This window comes from Mus musculus, chromosome 6 (genome assembly GCF_000001635.26).
Source record: "Mus musculus strain C57BL/6J chromosome 6, GRCm38.p6 C57BL/6J".
NCBI lineage: Eukaryota > Metazoa > Chordata > Mammalia > Rodentia > Muridae > Mus > Mus musculus.
Genome location: NC_000072.6, coordinates 124,523,441 through 124,545,555, shown reverse-complemented (window position 1 = coordinate 124,545,555; position 22,115 = coordinate 124,523,441). Strand labels below are relative to the sequence as shown.

General features: G+C 45.0%; 1 protein-coding gene across 5 annotated transcripts; it reads left to right on the top strand.

Moving 5' to 3' along the window:
* The first annotated feature begins 3,163 nt into the window (after positions 1-3,163).
* On the top strand, positions 3,164-15,212 carry C1s1 (complement component 1, s subcomponent 1). Of its 5 annotated transcripts, none has more exons than XM_011241405.2 (12): positions 3,164-3,288; positions 4,284-4,374; positions 4,560-4,767; positions 5,058-5,235; positions 8,070-8,195; positions 9,025-9,224; positions 10,170-10,323; positions 11,083-11,198; positions 11,582-11,660; positions 12,154-12,282; positions 12,941-13,015; positions 13,816-15,211. In XM_011241405.2, the coding sequence occupies exons 3-12, from the start codon at positions 4,609-4,611 to the stop codon at positions 14,610-14,612; spliced, it is 2,013 nt and encodes a 670-aa protein (XP_011239707.1). In that variant the 5' UTR covers positions 3,164-3,288; positions 4,284-4,374; positions 4,560-4,608; the 3' UTR covers positions 14,613-15,211. The 5 variants fall into 5 exon arrangements, with proteins under 5 accessions (XP_011239707.1, XP_006506428.1, XP_011239706.1 ...); XM_006506365.4 differs by lacking the exon at positions 4,284-4,374 and adding an exon at positions 4,068-4,223 and having other exon boundaries at positions 3,165-3,358; XM_011241404.3 differs by lacking the exon at positions 4,284-4,374 and adding an exon at positions 4,068-4,223 and having other exon boundaries at positions 3,165-3,368.
* Positions 15,213-22,115: the final 6,903 nt, after the last annotated feature.

Sequence of the window (22,115 nt, the reverse complement as noted above, 5' to 3'; positions counted from 1 at the left end):
TAAAACTCACACAGAAATAAAGGTTAAAAAAGAGAGTATTCTTTTGTAGAAGATGCTCTATGAGGTGGAGCTGCCCAACCAGTGATGGGGTTCTGAGGACTGGGCTCCAGGTTAAAATAGAAACCAAAAAGTTCCACCCAAGAGTGTCCATGGAGGTGGGGATGGCTTCAGAGCCCCCGAGGATCAGAATTTCAAGACAGCAGGAAATAGAAACGGAGTTCTTTGGAAAAGTGGTTTTTTTCTTTTCCTTTTTAAAGCTCATTTTGGTGGTTAACCACAGATTTGTGGGAGGCAGAGGCACAGGGATATCTGAGTTTGGGGCAGCCTGGTTGAGAAGGGTAAGGGGAGGGACAGAGGAAGGAATCCAGAACACTCAAAAAAAAAAAAAAAAAAAACCCAAAATCCAAAACAAAAAACAAACCCTGGTGGTGGTAGTGGTGGGGAACAAGTCTTTAATTCCAGCAAGTGGGAGGCAGACGCAGGCAGATCTCCTCCAAATTTGAGGCCAGCCTGGTCTACGCAGAGAAATTCTGTTTTGAAAAAAACAAACAAAAAACAAGAAATAAACAAATAAATAAAAACAGTAAAAAAAGTTTGTAAACCCTTATTTTAAGTATAAGCGGCAGTGAGGAAGGAAATAGACACACCAAGGAGAAAGGTGTGGGCTTCTCAAAGAAGAGACACGTTTGAGTGTCTGTCACAGCTGTAGGTACTCGTTTTGGTGGATCAGGACCCCGAATGAGGACACTGCGTTTCCTAGCACTGGATAGGGTCAGGGCTGATAGGTAAAACCTAGGTTACAAGAAATGCAAGATTCTTTTTAAGCATTTTTTTTTTAAGCCATGTTTTAATTTTCAACACTAGATGGCTGCCTTGTGGCAGGAACATGCTTCCAGCTGGACACTGGGTTTGGGATGGGGGCAGGGCTGTGGGTGATGGAGAGGATTCTACTGTACTGTATTTGAGAGGGGAAAATGAAAGTGTGCAAGCCCCAGCTCTTCCACAGTGACTGGACAGGGAAACCGACTTCCCTGATCTCCCAGCTCTCAGAGAGAGGACGCTTGCCTCTCAAGCATGTGGCAGTGGCGGTGGTGGTGGTGGGGTGGCTGAAAGGCCTACCTGTGGAGCTTAGAGGCATAGGAAGGTCGCTCAGTTGAAACAGCCATTGCTGTCCTTGTGATCTGTCATAAGAGTCTCTGTTTTTAACATTGTCATGTCTCCCAGGGTGGTCCCACCATGAGAGCTCTGTGACTAGGACTTCGCTGGTAGTCTCTTCTTCTTGTGTGAAGACCTAGCAGTTTTTATCTGTGGCTTGGTCTTGGTCTTGGCCACCGCCTTGAACGCAGGCATGAGCATCTTGGGCTCTCCCAGGACTTGAGCACATTAACTCCACAGGCAGGCCCATGAGCCCCATCCTGTCCCACACTTGGAGCTGGATGAAGTGGGCCCTACTGCAGGCTTGGCAGCAGGTTTAGAGATACATAGCCCTCCATGTTTCTTCCCAGGGATACCCTTCTTTTAAAGAATGATATTCAGTAGCCAAAGGGCAGTGTGCTAATGGGGGGATGATGCCCCCATATCTCTCTGTCTCTCTCCCCCTCTCTCTCTGTCTCTCTGTCTCTGTCTGTCTGTCTGTCTGTCTCTGTCTCACTCTGTCTCTCTGTCTCTCTCTGTCTCTGTCTCTCTCTGTCTCTCTTTCTGTGTATGAGGGGGAGGGGGAGGAGGAGGAGGAGGAAGAGCAACGTTCATTACTATTTAAAATTTTTCTTTTAGATTTAATTATTTGATTTTATGTGTATGAGCATTTTGCCTGCATATATGTATGTGTTCGACATGAATGCCTGGTGGCCATAGAGACCAGAAGGTGTCAGGTTTCCTGGAACCAGAATTACATCGAAAGTTGTGAGCCAGTGAGATGGCTCAGTGGTTAAGTACACTGACTGCTCTTCCAAAGGTCCTGAGTTCAAATCCCAGCAACCATGTGGTGGCTCACAACCATCCGTAATGAGATCTGATGCACTCTTCTGGTGTGTCTGAAGACAGCTACAGTGTACTTACATATAATAATAATAAACAAATCTTTAAAAAAGAAAAGAAAAAAATGTTGTGAGCCACCATGCCAGTGCTGGGACTTGAACCTGGGTCCTCTGGAAGAACAGCAGTGCTCTTCACCTCAGAACCATCTTTTCATGTCTTTGTTAATAAATAATTTCCAAATGGACTTAGAATGATGCTTGAGGGCAAATGTATTAGAATTGGAGAAACAACATTAGGCAAGCCTTTTTGGATCTTAGGTAGCCCAGGTTGACCTCCAAATGACTATATAAAGAAAGACTGTCCCTGATTTTCTGATAGCTCCTGGCTTCACTTCCTAAGTACTGAGGTCATAGCTGTGCATCAAATTAAACAAGAAACAAATGTACTATACAGAACTAGCCAGCCTGATATTCTCTATGTAGTCCAGGCTAGACTCAGATTCTCAGAAATTCTTCTCCTGGACTTACAGGCATTAACCACCTTGCCCAGCCTTGAGATGGGACTTTCGGGACGAAGAAACTTTGAGTGCACATGCCGTCTAGGTGTAAATTGTCTCGAAGGCAGGATGAGTTGCATTTATGTATTAATTAAAGAAAGAATTGCATTGGCATGTTCTCAGAAGACAGCTTGCAGGAACTGTTGGTTCACCTATGATGTGGGTCCCAGGGGATGTAGAGTTCATGTCTTTCTGCCTGGAGGTAGGTACCTTTCTAAGCTGAGCTATCTTGCCTCCTAGAGCCTCCAGACAATGGCTTCTACTTCTGATGACTCTCTTCCTTTGATTCATGAATCACACAGAGGGTTGGACTTTCTGAGTTTAGTTTTCGTCCCTCCTGTTAAGCCTTCCCTCCTTAAGAAGATAAATCACCTGACTTCCTCAAAAGCTCTGAAACACACCCTTTGGCTGTAAGAGAGAATTAGGCAATCTCAAAATTCCCCATTCCCCCCTTTTGCTCTGGACCTCTCAGCCCAGCAAAGCTGGTGCAGTTCTTGTTTTAAACGCAGAGGGCACTCTAAGATCAAGGCTGATTACTCTTAACTAGATTGTGATCTCCCAGCCCCCTCTGTTTGGAACAGGGAATTTTGGACATGCAAAAACACACTCCCTTAGGGAATCTTTAGAGCAAACAGAACAGGGAGGTGGGGAGGAGCTTCCTGCAAAGGCCACTCCCTCTGGAGCTGCAGGGGCTTAACTGCATGACCAGAGGCAGGAGAGGAGGCTGGCCCACTTGTTCCCATCAGCTCCTGAAGGTAACAACTTTAAGAGCAAGCCTTAAAGAGAGAAGCTTTGATGAAGGAAGAGGGAAAGACAAGGAACCATGTACAGTAAGGTTTGGAGCAAAGATGGAGGGTTGGAAGGAGCTCAGCGAGAGGTCAGAATACAGACACGGGTTCTCACATGTAGGACCCAGCCCCACCCCACAACAGCCTCATCCTTTCACACAGCAGTGTTTCAGGGGTCAGAGGCAATTTGTGAAAGACTTTTCTGGGAACTATGGGAAGATACCTTGCTCTTTAAGCAAAGGACAAAACAAACCAACTCGAGAAAAGTAAGGGAAAGCATATCTGAATGTCCTGACTTTTCTCAGCTTTCCCTTTTCCAGCACTCTGCATCCTATCACCACACGGCCGGCCATACTTTCTTTCTGATTAGCGTCTCCCAAGGTCCCTTCCTGTCCCTACTGAAGGAAACACTTTCCTCCTTCAGTGGCCATTGGGCCACCAGCAGAAGCAACACCTGTAATAGCTTGTCAAAGGGGGCAGGCTTGAATGGGAGAGGATCTGTCTGGAAGCTCCAGCCTGTTTGGAAATGCAGAGACCGATGCAAGGGGCCAGGAGTGGGTGGAGGAGGACACAAAAGACAGGGAGAAACTCCTCACTCAATTGTAGGAATATTGGAAGATGTTTGGGGACAGGGTTAATTGAGGGCTGGTCTGGGAAGTTAGTCTAAATCTCACTGGGGAGGGTGTCATGGTATCATGTGATGACCATTCCTGACAGGTACCTATTTCTATGGTATTCTTTCAAAGGTGACACTGAGCCCTGGGTGGTCCCTCACTACCAAAGCAAGCACCTGTATTTGTCAGATAAAGACAGCCAGGACTGCTGACTGCCCTTTACCTCCAAAATCAGAGAGCCAGAGAGCCAGAGAGCCAGAGAGCCATGGGCAAATCGCCAGGGATGTGGTAAGTGATCAGGTATCTACAGAAATGACTCCATCTCTACCTTTTTTCTCTCTTTCACAGTTTTGGGACAGTGTGTCACTATGCAGCCCAAGCTGGCGTAACATCACCCTTCCTCTGTCCCCAGAGTGCTGGACTTAGACACAGGCCTGTTGTATGTGATTTCCCATTTCTCTAGAAAGAGCTCAGATATGAACCTTGACTTTTAATTATTTATTTATTTATTCTGTATATATTTGTTTATTCCATGACATGTTGGCTGCCTAACGGTCAGAGTTCTGCATGAAGCCATCGGTTCCCGGCTTCCCACCTCTGTGTGACTTTTTTTTCCTCTTCCAGGTGTTTGGTCCTGTTTTCTCTTTTGGCATCATTTTCTGCTGAGCCCACCATGCATGGGGAGATCCTGTCCCCTAATTATCCCCAGGCGTACCCCAATGACGTCGTGAAATCTTGGGACATTGAAGTCCCAGAGGGGTTTGGGATTCACCTTTACTTTACCCATGTGGACATAGAGCCGTCAGAGAGCTGTGCATACGACTCAGTGCAGGTATATTACAGCACAGGAGGGAGAGGGATGGGAGGAGCGGGGGGGGGATGGAGGAATGAGAGGATTTAGGGGGCTGTGTGTTGTCAAGCCGTCCTATGGGGTAGGGGCATGGCTCAATGGCAGGGTACTTGCCATGCAAGGACATGTCCCTGAGTTTGGTCCCCAGCACTGGGGGAACATGAGGTGGGGGTGGGGGAGACAGACCGGACAGACAGACGGAGCTGGAGATCGGGAGTAAAGGTTCTGCTCTCTTTGCCCATTCTCAGTTTTACATTTCCTTCTTCTCTTAGATAATCTCAGGAGACATCGAGGAAGGGAGACTCTGTGGCCAGAGGACCAGCAAGAGCCCCAACTCCCCCATTATAGAAGAGTTTCAGTTCCCATACAATAAACTTCAGGTGGTCTTTACCTCAGACTTCTCCAACGAAGAACGGTTTACGGGCTTTGCAGCATACTACACTGCCATAGGTAAGGCATCCGTCTGTACGTGACATCTGGATCAAACTAAAAGATGGGAGGCAGGTAAAGGACCACGCAGTGCATGAAATGAGGATTCTGTTTTCTCTCTTTGAGTCATAGTCTGGCTATGCAGCCATGGGTGGACACTCCAAGACTCCAGCTTTGTGCCACTGCCCCCGGGCTGCTTACATCTTTAATGAATGTTGACTTGCCCTGGGTCTGCTTAGGAATTGCCTTGCCTTTGTGTGACTTTATCGCATGTTAGTGGTGGTAAAGCAGATAATGAGACTGAGAACCACTGAGAAATGGTTCTCTATCAGGAGGCTTGCTTACATGAATGCAACCTTCACCTCAATTCTGCAGTGTGGTCGGCATGGTCTTCCTATAAAGATACGGATCTGGTCTCAGTGGTGCAGGACTGTAATCCCATACACTCTGAAGGCTGAAGCAGAAGAACTGTCAACTCTAGGTCAACAGGGGCAACTTAGTAAGAACCTGTCTTCCTATCAGAAGTAAAGAGAACGCTGTTGAGACAGTTCAGTCAGTGAAATGGTTGCTATACAACCACCCATTAGAGTTCAGGTTCCATGAGAAGGTAGAAGGAATAACGAACGCTATACGCTTGTCCTTTGACCTTCATATGTCTGCCCTGGCATGCCTCTGTCATGCACATAAACGGGCATGGATAGTAATAAGAAATGCTAATTTAATCCCATCACTCAGGAAGCAGAGGCAGGCATATCTCTGTGAATTTGAGGCTAGCCTGGTCTCTAGAGTGAGTTCTGGTACAGCCAGGGGTATATAAATAGAGATCCTGTTTCAAAGAAAAAAAAATTAAAAGGAGGGCTGGGAATTCTGTCATGGTGCACACACCTGTAATTCCAGTCCTAAGCAGAGGCAGGAGAATCAGGAATTCAAGGGCAGCCTGGGTTACAGAAGACTCTGTATTAAAAGATAATCACTCCAGCTTAGTGAATGAATGCTTCCTTTGTGTCTGAAAGGATCTCAGAAACCTCAAGACTAGGGAAAAACTGAAAACTGAGAACATTAATACTTTGCCAAGGAATGTATAAGCAGGACTATGTGGTACTAGGTCCTTCTACATCCATCTCCAGGTTAAAATGAAGTTAGGCCTGCTCGTAAGTCCAAATGTCATCAGTTTTACAGAAAGACCAACATCCTATAAAGTAGGTCCTAACCTTTCTCCCCAGGTGACGTCACCACCGTCTTTCCTTTCAGCGGTGTCTCTGGCACAGATTCTTTTCTTTTCCAGACAGAGTGTCTCTATGTAGCCCAGGCTGGCCTTGAACTCCTGATTCTCTTGCTTCAGTCTTCTGAATGCTGGAGTTACAGCATGTACCAATTGGGCAGGGTGTTGTATAGTTTGTACGCAAGAAAAGTCATAGGGTTTTCATGGTGGAGCTCCTTACAGCGCCGTGGCAAAACACAGCTCTGAGTCAGACTTCAGAAAAGTAGTTTAGATTGTATTCGTAGATTTTAAAATATGGGGCTGGAAAGAGATGACCCAGCAGTTCAGGGAACTTGCTGTGTTCATAGAGGACCAGAGTTCAGTTCCCAGCATCCACATGGCAGCTCACAACTGTTGGTAACTCCAAAACAAGAGCATCTTATACTCTTTTCTGATCTCAAAGTGCACCAGACCTGCATGTAGTATAAAATATCAATACAATAAATACATCCATAAATATTGAAAAACTAAAGTGTGTTAAGATTTATTTTATTATTTTAAATCTTTTATTTATCTCATGTGTGTAGGTGTTTTGCTTGCTAGCAAGTATGTGCATCACATACATAGGGTATCTGAGGAGTCCACCAGAAGGCATTGGGTCCCTGGAACTGCACTGGAATTATAGCGTTGTGAGCTGCCTTGTGGGTGCTGGGAATTGAACCTCTGGAATGATAGCACATACTCTTAACCAGTGAGCCATATCTCTACCCCTCCAAACTTCTTTTATTAAAATGTCTTACCTGTACATAATAATGGTTTCATTATGACATGTTCATACTCATCTATGTTTTTGTCCAAGTGGCCCTCAGTACATTGTCTCCTCCTAATCCCCCCTCTCTTCTGTGTTTTGCTTTTCAGTCCTTTTTATTTTTTCATTAGGATTGTGTAAGAGCTTGTCTAGGGGTTACTTATAGGTACATCGGCACCTTACCAGTGGCTGCATGCTAAAGATGTCTCTCTTCCTGCAGTAATAAATTAGTTGCCTATAGCGCCTCGGGGTGGGGTGGAGTCCTCCTGAGTCCTTCCCCATGCCATGACAGGATATCGCCAGGCACAGTCTTGTTCAGATAATAACAGCCGTGGTGACCTAAGAGTGTCGTGGCCTATCACGCCTGGAAGACAGCATCCCGCAAAACTTCCGTCTGTTCCTCTGGCTCCTACATTCTTTTGTGCATGTCCCCCTCTTTCATGATGTTCTTGGGGCCTTAGAGTCTTCCTTCCTTCCTCCTTTGCTGTCTCCTACTCTTCCTCTCTCCCTTCCTCCTTCACTTCTTCCTTCCTTCCAGCTGTCCCTCTGTCTCTTACTCTCTGTCTTGTCTGTCTCTGACTCTGTCTGTCTCTCTTCCTTTCTTTCTTGGAGAAAAGGTTTTGCGTTGAAGCCCAGGCTGGCTTTGAACTCATGTCTTTCTGTTTCACCTACCTGAATACTGGGATTACTGGCATGAGCCATTATACCTGGCTTGGAGAGTATTTAAGCAACAAACCTTTTCTGGTTTAGTTTGTTTGTTTGTGCTTTATCCTTATAGATTTGGCTTCCATCGTTCTTCCTTCTTGGTCTTTGTTCTTCACCTTGAGTTTTCTCTGCTTTTTGCAGACATAAATGAATGCACAGATTTTACAGATGTCCCCTGTAGCCACTTCTGCAATAACTTCATTGGTGGATACTTCTGCTCCTGTCCCCCAGAATACTTCCTCCACGATGACATGAGGAATTGTGGAGGTGAGTTTAGCCTCCAGAGGTCTTCATGTTCCCTGGGATTTGGGATGGATTGAGGGCTTAGTCTATCGTTCCAAGTTTGATTAGGCTTTCCCTCCAAATTGCACCTGCTGTTAGCTGTTCACAAACTGAATAGGATCCTCAGGAGGGGGAAGATAAGGTCCATCACCTTTACATTGCTGTGAACGGTGACTTCAACAGTTATAAGGATACAATGTTTATTTTGGTTCATGGTGTAGAGTGGGCAGATCCATTGTTTTGGGGTCAGTGACCAGGTGGATCATCACGAAAGGGAGTCAGATGGTAGAGCAAAGTTGCTCATCACAGGGCAGCAGGGAGGCAGAGAGGGAGGGCAGAGGTACAAATGTCCTTTTCAGGTCATAGTTCCATGACCTTACTTCCAGCTAACAGGCTAGATGAAGATTCCACCACCCACCTAACAGTGTCACAGGCCAGTGACCAAGCCCTTAGCATATGTCACTTTTGGAGATGATTAAGACCCAAAGCACAACAGGAGGCTTCGAGGTAAAGTTGGTTTATTGGAAAAGAGGGATAGATGCCTGTGAAGAGACTGCCCGAGTTTGTTCACAACTATGGAAAGTTCCACATGGAAACTTTCATATATAACCACAGCAAACAGAGAGACCATGCAAAGGCATTGGCTAGCTTGCCTCATAGCATTGTGGGTAATTGCTTCATGGAGGCTTCTTTTGAGAACAGATGGTAGGCTAGTCTGAATGGAGAACTCTGAGGTTATGAGGTAAGGAACAGAGAGGGCGGGGACTTCTTGTCTCTGTATCTGATTGGTCCTTTCCCATTTTCTCTCCTCTAGTCAACTGTAGTGGAGATGTGTTCACTGCCCTGATTGGGGAGATCTCAAGTCCCAATTATCCCAATCCATACCCGGAGAACTCAAGGTGTGAATACCAGATTCAGCTGCAGGAGGGCTTCCAAGTGGTGGTGACGATGCAGAGAGAAGATTTTGATGTGGAGCCCGCTGACTCAGAGGGGAACTGCCCTGACAGTTTAACTGTGCGTTGTAGATAATGAGCTTGGTTCTGACCCCCAACTCATTTAGATTGCTGAGGCTTCTCTGGCAGCCGCATTCTCTGTGGTTCTGGGCAAACACTCCACTGCATAGCTACAGCCGTTGCTCAGAGACTAGTTTTACTTTTTGATTCTCTCTGTCTCTTTCCTCTCTTTCTCTGGCTCTCTCTGTCTACATCTTTATCCTGGTGTTTCCTTAAGCCAGGGCTTTGCTATGTAGCCCAGGCTGGACTCAAAACTCAAAATGCCCTCTCTTCACAGCCTCTTGAGTGCTAGGATTACAGATGTCAGTTTCCACTCCTGGTGAGAGCATCCTCCTTCCTCCTTTAATCTCCCTCTCCTCTCTCTCCCTCCCTCCCTCCCTCCCTCCATGCCTTTATTTCTTCCTTCCTGCACTGGGGATTGAACCTTTGGCCCCAAGCATGATAGGTAAGAGCTATACCACTGAGCTACTTTTGCAGCCCTTTCTATTTTTGTATTTCAGCACAATGTTTCCTTGAATTGCCCAAGCTGACTTTAATTTGTAATCCTCCTGTCTCGGTCTTCCAAGTAGCTGTGATTAAAGGCCTACACTAACAGACCCATTGTTTGTAATTACAGTGATCTTTCCTCCTCCACTTTCTCTCTCTCTCTCTCTCTCTCTCTCTCTCTCTCTCTCTCTCTCTCTCTCTCTCTCTCTCTCTCTCTCTCTGTCTCTCTCCTCTTCCTTTCTCCCTTCCCTTCCCTTCCCTTCCCTTCCCTTCCCTTCCCTTCCCTTCCCTTCCCTTCCCTTCCCTTCCCTTCCCTTCCCTTCCCTTCCCTTCCTTCTCTCTCTCTCTCTCTCTCTCTCTCTCTCTGTTCCACTAAGGACACTCTCACTTCATACCACATCGTTTAATTATTTCCTATACATTTTTCTCTCTTGTGTTTTGTAACATTGTTTCCTTCCAGTTTGCTTCAAAAAACCAACAGTTTGGTCCTTACTGTGGTAATGGGTTCCCTGGACCGCTAACTATTAGAACCCAGAGCAATACTCTCGGCATTGTCTTTCAAACTGACCTAATGGGGCAAAAGAAGGGTTGGAAGCTTCGTTACCATGGAGATCGTGAGTACCCTAAAAACTCCTCTTTGACTGGGGATACAACATTATTTGGACATGTAGACTAAAAACACAGAGACTGTTCTTCAGCTAATATTTTTTTAACTAGTCTCAAAAATACAGACAAGGGGGAGGAGGGGCAGCCAATGTGTGGCATCATATCCTTTTACAAGTTGGAATGTTAGACATTAGAACTGAGGACAATGGGAAACTTTGGAACGTTTGTGGGAACAGGGATAGTGTGCTAGGCATGAGGATCTGAGTTTGTATTTATAGCAAAAATCTAGCCATAGCCAAGTATGTTTGTAACTCCTATGTCTTGGAGTGATGGGCAGAGAAAGGGACACCACGGGGTCTTGGGGTCAGCTAGCCTGGGCAAACATGGCAAGCTCCAGGTATAGTGAGATATCCTCTCTCAAGAGGGTAAGGTACAGAGTGACAGAGCAGGCACCCAGTGTCCTTCTTCAGCCTGTGGGTTGGTACACTAGCCCCCCTGCCCCATACACAGAAAATGTGAGAATGTCTGAAGATGCTATTACACAGATATAATTCCAGTCCTGGAGAAGTGGAGGCAGGAGAATTACTGCAAGATAGACTAGCTTGGGCAAACCCCAATCTATCCTATGGTACACAGAGAGATCCTGTCTCAAAACGGGGGTGGTGGTGGTGGTGGTGGTGGTGGTGGTGGTGGTGGTGGTGGGAATGATGCAAAATAGCACACGGTTTCCAGCTATTTAGTAAAATCTCATTTCTGTTGTCTCCAAGCCATCTCCTGTGCCAAAAAAATCACTGCCAATTCTACTTGGCAGCCCGATAAGGCAAAATACGTGTTTAAAGATGTGGTGAAGATAACCTGTGTGGACGGATTTGAAGTTGTGGAGGTAAAGTACCACACAGGCATCTTTTTAACCTCAGGCTTGGATCAGTATTGTAGCACAAGAGGTTGTCGCTGCCTGATCAAGGTATTAACCCCTCCCAAGGATGGGCCGAATCAAGGTTGTCAGTCGTTCCTGTGAGGTCTGGATCTCTTGGTCCAGCTTGCCCTCTCTGCCCTCAGTCTTCCCGTGGACGGGGAGCTGAAATGCCGGGACAGAGTTGTCTTCTCATCGCAGCTCCTGGGTACATTGGGTTACTCTTCTAAAGATGTTCCAAGTATCTTTTGAAAAGGACTTGTCATTGATCCAAGACCAGAGATTCAATTTCATTATTGGATTTGGTTTTCTGTATGCTTATTAAATTAATGTTGATATTTGTTTTCCTCCAGGGACATGTTAGCTCTACTTCATACTATTCCACTTGTCAAAGCGATGGACAGTGGAGCAACTCCGGTCTAAAATGTCAACGTAGGTGTCTCTTCAAAGCAGAATTCCTCTTTCCCCTCCCAAGGTGGATGGAATAATCAACACATCAAAATTCAAATGCATGGTTTCCCTCCAGGCTCTCAAGAAAATGACTTGCATTTTTGAAGGAGTCTGTCATAGAGAATTGTCTAGCCCTCTCCTAGTCTTAGGCCAATTAGACTACCATGTTTCGTCTAAAGAAACGGGCAATGGGATCTGTTATCAATAGCTCTATGGGAGTACATTCCAGGCTTGCACAGGAGGCTCCTACCAACCAGAGAACTATGTTCCTCCTGGTCTCTTTCAAGAGCCATCTGCATTGGCAGCTCTCAGAGGGCTAGAGAATTGTGTTAGAGAAGGTGCTGCAAGAAGGCTGGCTTTGAGAGATTCATCAAGGGGTGATTATGGGTGTGGCTATGGGAGGGGTGAAGATGGAATGGGTCCCTAACTCTTTCTGGGAGGGAGTGACTGTCTATTTCCCCAATTCTTCTTGTAGCTGTGTATTGTGGAATTCCAGATCCCATTGCGAATGGTAAAGTTGAAGAGCCAGAGAATAGTGTGTTTGGTACTGTTGTTCACTACACGTGTGAAGAGCCATATTACTACATGGAACATGAAGAAGGTGGTAGGTTCTTCTACCAGAGAAGAGAGAGGGAAGGAGTGTGGGTGATTTGGAGGTGGTTACTGCTTTTTCTCTCTGGTTGGAGAGACAGAGAAGATATTGTCATCCTTTTGGCTTAGTCTAAGGACACAGTTGTCTTGTGGGATGGGGTTTGTACTCAGGATCATTCAGGATGTCATAGAAGCCACCAGCTTAGTGTCAGCGTGCAACAGGAGTTCCTTAATAGCACTGATTTCATGTAGTTATCTGACTCCATAGCAGTTATTTCAGATAAAATCCACAGGAGGACAGGCATGGTGGTGGAGGTTTGTAATCCTAGCCCTTGAAAGATAGGGTAGGAATTGTTGAAGGTGAGCCTGAGCTATCCCCCTTTTCTTCTTCTTCCCCCATCCTCTCCTCCTCATCTCTCTCTAGTCTTTTTGAGATGGATTCACAGGGTTTAAGGCGGCCTTTTCTATGTAGCAGAGGCTGGCCTGGATCTTTCTGCATCTACCTGCTAAGTGTTGGGCTTACATAGCAGTGCCATCATTCCCAGCTGAAGGTTCTTTTCTAGCTCATTTGATCTGCTTACCTGTTCAATGTCCAAAGGGGCTGGAGCTTTGAATAAAGGGGGAAGGAGGAGAGATGTGCGGAATGTGATATGTTCCTTGTATTATTCTAGGGGAGTATCGATGTGCTGCAAATGGGAGATGGGTAAATGACCAGCTGGGTATTGAGCTTCCAAGATGTATTCCAGGTAATCTGGGCTGTGGTGTGGGTAGAAACTGTAGCTATACACGCAGGGAGTAAGCATTGCATGAAATTAGCTGTTACCCTCCCGGAAAGGGCTTAGCCCTGTCTCCGGGAGCTCAGCACAGTGAAGTGATAGGAACTCTGGACTGGGAAATTCCTTCAATGGCATCAACTTAGGTCAACTTGAAGGGAAATAGAAAAGACTGCCGTCATCAACAGTTGCTGTCACATCAGTCACTAGGGAAGTGCAGATCAAACCATGCTAAGAGAGCTGGGTGTACACTTGTAATCCTAGCACTCTGGATTCTGAGAAAGGATTGTGAGTTGTGAGACCAATCTGGACTACATAGTGAGACCCCACAACCCTGCACCACACACACACTAGATAAGGACTTCATCTGAGTAGCAGTTGAAGGCAGAAAGCCTGCTGCTGTTACCTGTGTCCAGTGAAGAGTCTCTCAGCATTGGATCTAGTTGGGTTTTTGGCCTTAGAGGTTAAGCATGAATTATGCCTCAGAAGGGCTGTGGGTCAAGCAGTGAACTGTGAAATACTAGCTCATTTAGATTTAGTCATTCATTTAACCCTCCTGTTGAGCCAGTATCCTCCATAAATCTGCTTGGCATTGGCAAAGGGGGTGTTTTGGTGAGAGGAGGAAAAGTCAGATGTGGAGGTAGTTGACTAATATTGATTAAGACATGCTGAAGAACTCTGCCACCCATTGGGTAGAACATTTGAGAGGCTGAACTTTTCAGAGGTCATCATCATTTGATGCATCTCTCTATTTGGTTCTTATTCCTTCCTAGCCTGTGGAGTACCCACCGAGCCCTTTCAAGTGCATCAGAGGATATTTGGAGGACAACCTGCAAAGATTGAAAATTTTCCCTGGCAAGTCTTCTTTAATCACCCCAGAGCTAGTGGGGCTCTTATTAATGAGTACTGGGTGCTGACGGCTGCTCACGTTTTGGAGAAAATCTCCGACCCTTTAATGTATGTCGGGACCATGTCTGTGAGGACAACTCTCTTGGAAAATGCCCAGAGACTCTACAGTAAACGTGTCTTTATTCATCCCAGCTGGAAGAAAGAAGATGACCCAAACACACGGACAAATTTTGACAATGACATTGCCCTGGTGCAGCTGAAAGACCCTGTGAAAATGGGACCCAAAGTCTCCCCCATCTGCCTACCAGGCACCTCCTCAGAGTACAACGTCTCACCGGGTGACATGGGGCTGATCTCAGGGTGGGGCAGTACAGAAAAGAAAGTCTTTGTTATCAACCTCAGAGGGGCAAAGGTACCAGTAACCTCTTTAGAAACCTGCAAACAGGTGAAAGAGGAGAACCCCACTGTAAGGCCTGAGGACTATGTTTTCACTGACAACATGATCTGTGCTGGCGAGAAAGGTGTTGACAGCTGTCACGGGGACAGCGGCGGGGCTTTTGCTTTCCAGGTCCCCAATGTCACGGTCCCCAAATTCTATGTAGCTGGCTTGGTGTCTTGGGGGAAAAGGTGTGGGACTTATGGGGTCTACACAAAGGTAAAGAATTACGTGGACTGGATCCTGAAAACTATGCAGGAGAATAGTGGGCCCAGGAAGGACTAATCCGTAGGGCGACAACTCCCCTCAAGGGCATAGCAAGCTCACTGTTCTCAGATCCTATGGTGGTCCCCTTATTTCACAACGATGGAGAGAAGATGTGGGAGTATGGTTAATGCTGAACTTGATTGTCAAAGAGTCTGCATGGAGGCAGGGTTGATCACTGAGCCGTGTTGGTTATTCAGTTACTATTGCTAACAACATGGCAGAAACCCTTCTATCTTGCGCTATTCCACAGGGATATCTTATCCGATCTTCCCTCATTTAACCTGCTTGAAATTCCTGAATAATTTACAGCAAAGCATGCTTCCAACCTGGTTCTGGCTGTATGGAGAGCCACGAAGGGAGAGAGGGAGATTTGGGGGCATAGCATCATGGAATTCAGGCATCAACAGCATGGAACTCTGCATCTCTAACAAGATGCAGACAGGGAACACAGCCTTTTATTCTTTCTAGTGAGACTTACCGAATACTCAGAAGTTAGAAATGACTACCTTAGTTTTTCTCTGTGAGTTGCTTCAATATATTTCCTAGAAATTAATTTTCTTGTAATCCTCCTTTGTATCATACAGTGTAATGACTTAGTAAAATAGAAATTGAACATTGCTGGTCTGCTTTTTTTGGTAGTTTTGCTTAGTCTGTCCGTTAGGTGACAAAATGGAGTGATCTCTGTAGCAAAATGTGTCAGCCAAAAGTTCAGATATAACTTCCCTGACTCTAGGGAAGAAATCTGAAAACAAAACAGCAGAATGAGCTGGGAAGTGGTGGCACACGCCTTTAATCCCAGTACTTGGGAGGCAGAGACAGGCAGATTTCTGAGTTCGAGGCCAGCCTGGTCTACAGAGTGAGCTCCAGGACAGCCAGGGCTATACAGAGAAACCTTGTTTTGAAACAAACAAACAAACAAACAAACAAACACCCAACAACACCAAAATGAAACAAAATCTCCTTCTCTCCAAGAGTGCCAAAGGATCATAGAATAAAAACATCTGGTGTGTGACATGATTTCACTATAGACTATAGAGTAAAGACATTCTGTGTGTGACATGATCTCACTATAGACTATAGAATAATGACATTCTGTGTGTGACATGATCTCACTATAGACTAGAATAATGACATTCTGTGTGTGACATGATCTCACTATAGACTAGAATAATGACATTCTGTGTGCGACATGATCTCACTATGTAGTTGGCATTGGCTTTGAACTCATGCTGTGGCCTGGAATTTACTGTTTCCTTGCCCCTGACAGGTCTATGCCAACACATCGAGTGTGTACATATAAGTTCATTGGCTAGGCCGAGTAGGGGATCCAAAGGATCACTTGCTAAGCAAGTGTTCTACACCGGGGATATGAGATATATTATAGCCCTGAAACACAATTAAAAAAAAATAAAAAGAGCATTGGTTCTCAACCTGTGGGTCACAACCATTGGAAAACACATATTTCCAGTGATCTTAGGAACCTCTAACCATAAACTTATTTTTGTTGCTACTTCATAACTGTAATTTTGCTACTGAGTGGTGTCTCATTTGCTAAGACCATTGGAAATTCTGGTCATTGGATGGTGTGGGCCCACATGTTGAGAACCTTATCTATAGCACAGGCTGGCCTCAAAAATATCGAAGGACAACTTTGAACTGATCTTCCTGCCTCCACTTTCTGAGTCCTGCAATGACTGGTGCACTACCATGCATGGTTTATGTGTGCTGAAGACCCAGCTCTAAGGTTTCAGACACCCTGTCTACTGACTGAGCTACAAACTGCAGCACAAATACAGCCTTGTAGAAGCTGAACACAGGAGATCCATCCCTTTTCATGAGAGTTAAGGATTGAGAACAAGAGTCCAGGGCTAGAAAGTATAAGCTTGACAAATCCTAAGTCCCATCCCCAAATCTGTGGAAGGAAAGAACTGACTTCCCAAGGTGTACTGTGACCACCACACACAGTGTGCCTTGGCATGAGCGTGACCAATTTGAAACATATGCACAAACACACTACCATTACCATTACCGCTACCACTACCGCTACCGCTACCGCTGCTACTGTTACTGCTACTGCTACTGCTACTGCTACTGCTACTGCTACTGCTACTGCTACTGCTACTGCTACTGCTACTGCTACTGCTACTGCTACTGCTACTGCTACTGCTACTGCTACTGCTACTGCTACAACAACTACTACTACTAAATGGGGCAGAGGAGGAGCTGGATGTGGTAGTGTGTTCCTTATATTCCAGCACTTAGGGAGGCCGAGGCAGGTGGATCTCGGGGAGTTTGAAGACAGCCTGATCCACATAGCAAATTCCAGGCCAGTCAGAGCTACATAGTGAGACCCTGTCTCAAAACAAAATAGAAAGAATAATAAATTTTAAAAAGAGCGAATCTGCGAGATGGCTAGGTGGGTAAAGGCACTTGCTACCAAGCCTGGCAACCTGGGTTTGTTCCCCAAGCCCCACAGGGTAGAAGGAGAGTACCAGTTCTCATACGTTGTCCACTGACTTCCACATGTGAGCTCTTGTGTGCACATGTATGGAAGCAGACACACATGCACATGCACACGTAATTTAAAATGATAACAGTGGTGGAGGTTTAACTCAACGATACAGTGCTTGTCTAGTATGCACAAGGCTCTGAATTCAATCCCCGGCACCATAAAAAACAGACACAGAAAAACAGAATAAGAATCTGGGCTGGGGGTGGGGCTCTGGATTGGGTAAGGGGCTCTGGTTCGGGCACAGGGTTCTGGCAGGTCTGCTGTGAGAGGTGGCTTTCAGGACCTCTTTTTTGCCAGAGTGAACAAGCATGTTTGGAGCTTATCAAGAAAGGACTCTGATCTTGCACAGAGCTAAATAGTTCAGTTCAAAAGTTCATTTATACTGCAGGGTAAACACATCATTGGTAACCAGAATGGGGAACCAGCCTGCTGGGCCCGGGTCCTGCTAACACCAGCTGCTTAGGGAGCTGAAGCAGGAGGGTTTTGCATGCGAATCCAGGCAGGCTTATAGAATGAGTTCAAAGCCAGTTTGGGCTACAGAGATGGAATCTAGACCCTGTCTCAGAAAGCAAAACAAAACGCAACATAGCAAACAAAAAATATCACCATCATTATCATCATCAACAACAACAACAACAGCAACAACAACAACAACAACAACAACAACAACAACAACAACAATCCTGGAGAAACAGGGCTGGAGAGATAGCTCAGCAGTTAAGAGCACTGGCTGTTCTTTCACAGGGTTCACTTCCCATCACCTTCATGGTGGTTCCAGCTGTCTGTAACTTCTGTCCCAGGCAATCTGACTACCCCTTCTGTCCTCCTTAGGCACACATGATGCACAGTCTTACGTCCAGACAACATATTCAGAGGCGTAAAATAAATAAAATTAAAATATAAAAAACAGTGAATTCTACTCCAGAAAAAAGGAAAGAAACCCATTGAGAACCATGACCTGTGATAGAGTGTTTCCTTTCTTTTCACATTTGAGATAACAGCAAAAAGTGAAAAATGAGCTAAAACCATATACCTTTTTTTTTTTTTTTTAAAGACAGGGTCTCATGAAGTCTAGGATGGCCTCCATCTTCCTGTCTAGATAAGGATGTGAGTTGCTAGTCCTCTTACCTCTGAAGGTGTTGTGCTTCAAGCTTAGAGACTGACAGGTTTATAGAAAAGGTTGCCATGTTTCCAGTGAGAAGTTCCAGTCTGCTTGGACTTTTAGCTCATGAAATCAGGTGCCTGAGGAAACTCCCTCCTTACTGGCAAGGGTGGTGGTACAGGAGTATCACCCCAGACACTCAGGAGGCTGGGGGTAGAAGGATCCTAAGTTCAAGGCCAGCCCAGCCACATAGTGGGACCATATCTCAAAATAAACACTAAATAAATGAGAGAGAGAGAGAGAGAGAGAGAGAGAGAGAGAGAGAGAGAGAGAGAGAGAGAGACAGAGAGAGAGAGACAGAGACAGAGAGAGACAGACAGAGAGACAGAGACAGAGAGACAGAGACAGAGAAAGAGAAAGAGAAGCTCAGATGTGGCCACATGGTTTGAAGACATGAGTTCAATTCTCAGGTTGTAGAAGATCATTTACTCCTGTAAATTGTTCTCTGCATGCCACAAAGGTGCCATTGTACAGGTACACTCCCCCGGTACACACACACACACACACACACACACACACACACACACACACACACAGACACAGACACACACACACACTCACACTCACACAGAATAAATGAATAAATGAATAAATAAATATAAATAAATAAAATGTAAAAAAATATAAGTTCATCCAAATTGTTCTTTGTATACTGTCCTTTGTATACTGTCCACCTGTATACTGTCCTTTTTACAATTATATTTTGAAAAAGATTTATTTACATTTATTTTATATGTATGGGAATTTGAGTGTATGTCTGTGCACCACATGCATGCCTGTTGCCTACAGAGGCAAGAAGAGGGCATCAGATCCTCTGGAATTGGAATTATAGATGGTTGTGAGCCACCATTTGGGTGTTGAGAACTGAACCCAGGTCCTAGGCAAGAGTATCAAGTGCTTTTAAGTACTGAGCCATCTCTCCAGTGCCTCTCCAGAGCCTCTCTTTAGAACTTTTTCCTTTTGTCTCCTCACAGAAACAGTCTTTATGCTCCCTGGGCTGATCTTGAACAAGCTGTATAGCCAGAGTGGCCTTGAATTCGGGCTCCTCCTGCCTCTACTTCCTGCATGCTGGCATTACAGACAGGCACAGCGTCTGGTGAATCATCATTTTTTTGTTAGGATGAAATAGACCAGTAGACAAGCCATTAGTCAGCTTTCCATTATCATAACAAAATTCTTGAAACAATCACCTTAACAAGAGGAAAGGCTGGGCTGGAGAGGTTGCTCAGGGGTTAGGAGCACCGGCTCCTCTTGCAGAGGACCAGGGCTGGTTCCAAGCACCTACATAGCTCACAATCATGTGCAACCCCACCCTCACAGGATCCAGTGTCCTTTTCTGGTTTCTTGGGGGAAACTGCATGAACACAGTACACACATGCATATGCAGGTATTTTCCCATACATATCAAAAACAACTAAAAATTGAAAAGAAAGTATATTGGTTTTTTTTTCTTCAAAATACTGTGGGTAAAGTGGGCATGGTGGCACATAGCTGAAGTCTCAGCTCCCAAGATGCTGAGGAGGGAGAACTTCATGGAGTATGAATTTCAGATCAGCCTGGACAGCACAGGAAATGTTGGGGTCCAGGAATTGCCTTAGAAACTACCTGAACACTGATCTCAGTCAGACAGGGATAGTTTGTTGAAATGTAATATCCAAAATAAATTCAATACTACCCAGTAACTTCCCCCTTCAAAAGGAATTTTGAAACTGTACTAAGAAAAGTACAGAGTCAGATAAAAAGCTGGATGACTAAACAAATATAGAAACATAGTTTTAATGGTCAAAATTACTAAGCTTCCAAAACAAGATTAACCATTCCTCTGCCCCTCCTCACACTGAAAACCTCAAGGACAGACAAAATGAGAGTCACCCTATACAAACCAGCCGATGTCTAAAAAGGTTATTGGCTACACCAATTAAAATAAGCCAAACTACCCTGGTGCCTATATCTGGCCTTTACAAAGGTATCCAAAGTGTGTTCTTTCTTTGTCTGGGTCTCTCCTCCGGCCTGGGTGCTGAGAGGGGGTTCCCTAATATGTTGAATAAGTCAAATCCTCAGGCGTTTGCAACGATAGCGGTCTCTGTGCTCTTTGTGTGAGTGAGGGTCTTTTGACAAACTACAACAGAACATGGTGTCCAGAACTGGTTGTCCAGGGCACTGGTCCTGATTTGGGAACTGAAACATGACCCTGAGTTCAGATCTTAAAGGGTTTTTAAGCCCCAAATCCACAAACATCTGCACCTTTGCAATCAGGATTTAGGGATAGGGGACATCCTTAGAAACTTGTCTTTGTTGTGCACTTATCCTGTCCCCATTGGTTGGGGTATTCATCTGTGGCAGGGGACTTGCCTTGTCTAACATTCATGTCTTAGCTTGCCAACCAGGATGTCAGTTACCCACGTACATGTCTCTTTCTGCCAAGTAGGATGCCAGTTCCCAGGGAGGCCTTGGGAACTTAAACTTTACTCAACTGATACTCAAAATGGGAGTCTTACTCCAAATAGTTTCTTATATTGGCACAGGTGTCTCTCTTATGTTGGGGTCCATCCCAGGGGCAGCTTATACCTTCAAAACTTATACAGTTGCAGGAGGTGCTGTTGGGTGGCTGGTTTGGGTCCAAGCTCATTGTGGGTAACTCTACAAAACAGTCTTACTAACTTACTTACTAACTATGGTGATTGGTTTCCAAGGGCACAGAACATAAAAGAATATGTAACCAATCTTGTCATTAGAAAGTTTCCTAGTAACAGCAGAAACATATGAGAAAGTTTCCTTATAATGGCAGGCTGTCCAGGAGCAGCTACCTAGGCCTTAACATTCCATCTAGGCCTTAATATTTTACCTAGGTCCTAACAGTAAGAACCTGTGTCAAATGATTAGTGACTGAACTTAGAGACATAAATTCACAATTTCCTTCCCTTCCAGAAGATTTAATAAGAAGGGAATGCATTTAAAAATGTTAAAAAAAATCATGGCTTTCTTTATGTTGTACAACTAAGACAAAATATAGGATAGTATTTTAGCTATGTATATGTGTATGGATGGGTATGTGCAGGTGTTGGAAGGCTGAAGCTGGAGTTAGAGGGAGTTGTGAGCCGTGGTGAATCATGGGTGCTGGAAATCAAATGATGTTTGAACTATGCAAGGACAGTTCATACTCTATCTATCTATCTATCTATCTATCTATCTATCTATCTATCTATCTATCTACCTACCTACCTACCTACCTACCTACCTATCTATCTATCTATCTATCTATCTATCTATCTATCTATCTATCTATCTATCTATCTATCTATTGTGAGACAGGGTTTCTCTGTATAGCCCTGGCTGTCCTGGAATTCACTCTGTAGACCAGGCTGGCCTCAAACTCAGAGACCCACCTGTCTCTGCCTCCTGAGTGCTGGGATTAAAGGTGTGCACCACCCTTGCCTTTCTTTTCTTTTTTTTTTTTAAAGATTTATTTATTTATTTATTTATTTATTTATTTATTTATTTATTTATTTATTTATTATATATAAATACACTGTAGCTGTCCTCAGATACTCCAGAAGAGGGCATCAGATTTCGTTACGGATGGTTGTGAGCCACCATGTGGTTGCTGGGATTTGAACTTGGGACCTTTGGAAGAGCATTCGGCGCTCTTAACCACTGAGCCATCTCCTCAGCCCCCCACCCTTGCCTTTCTAACAGTCTATACTCTTAACTGGGGAGCAACCCTCCAACTCATCATTGTAAGCTTTAATCCCGAGCTTCAGCAGGAGGACTGTATACTTTAGGGCAGCCTGGGCTGTCCTGAGCTTTGTCCCCGCCCGCAGGAACGCACACAGAACACAAGATCCTT

What these genes read in the sequence shown, in the direction of transcription:
- C1s1 (NM_001097617.1), top strand. Translation starts at nt 4,201, where the DNA reads ATGGGCAAATCGCCAGGGATGTG. An exon ending in AGCATACTACACTGCCATAG is followed by an intron (nt 5,236 to 8,069) that starts GTAAGGCATCCG and finishes TGCTTTTTGCAG; the next exon opens with ACATAAATGAATGCACAGAT. An exon ending in CTCCGGTCTAAAATGTCAAC is followed by an intron (nt 11,661 to 12,153) that starts GTAGGTGTCTCT and finishes TTCTTCTTGTAG; the next exon opens with CTGTGTATTGTGGAATTCCA.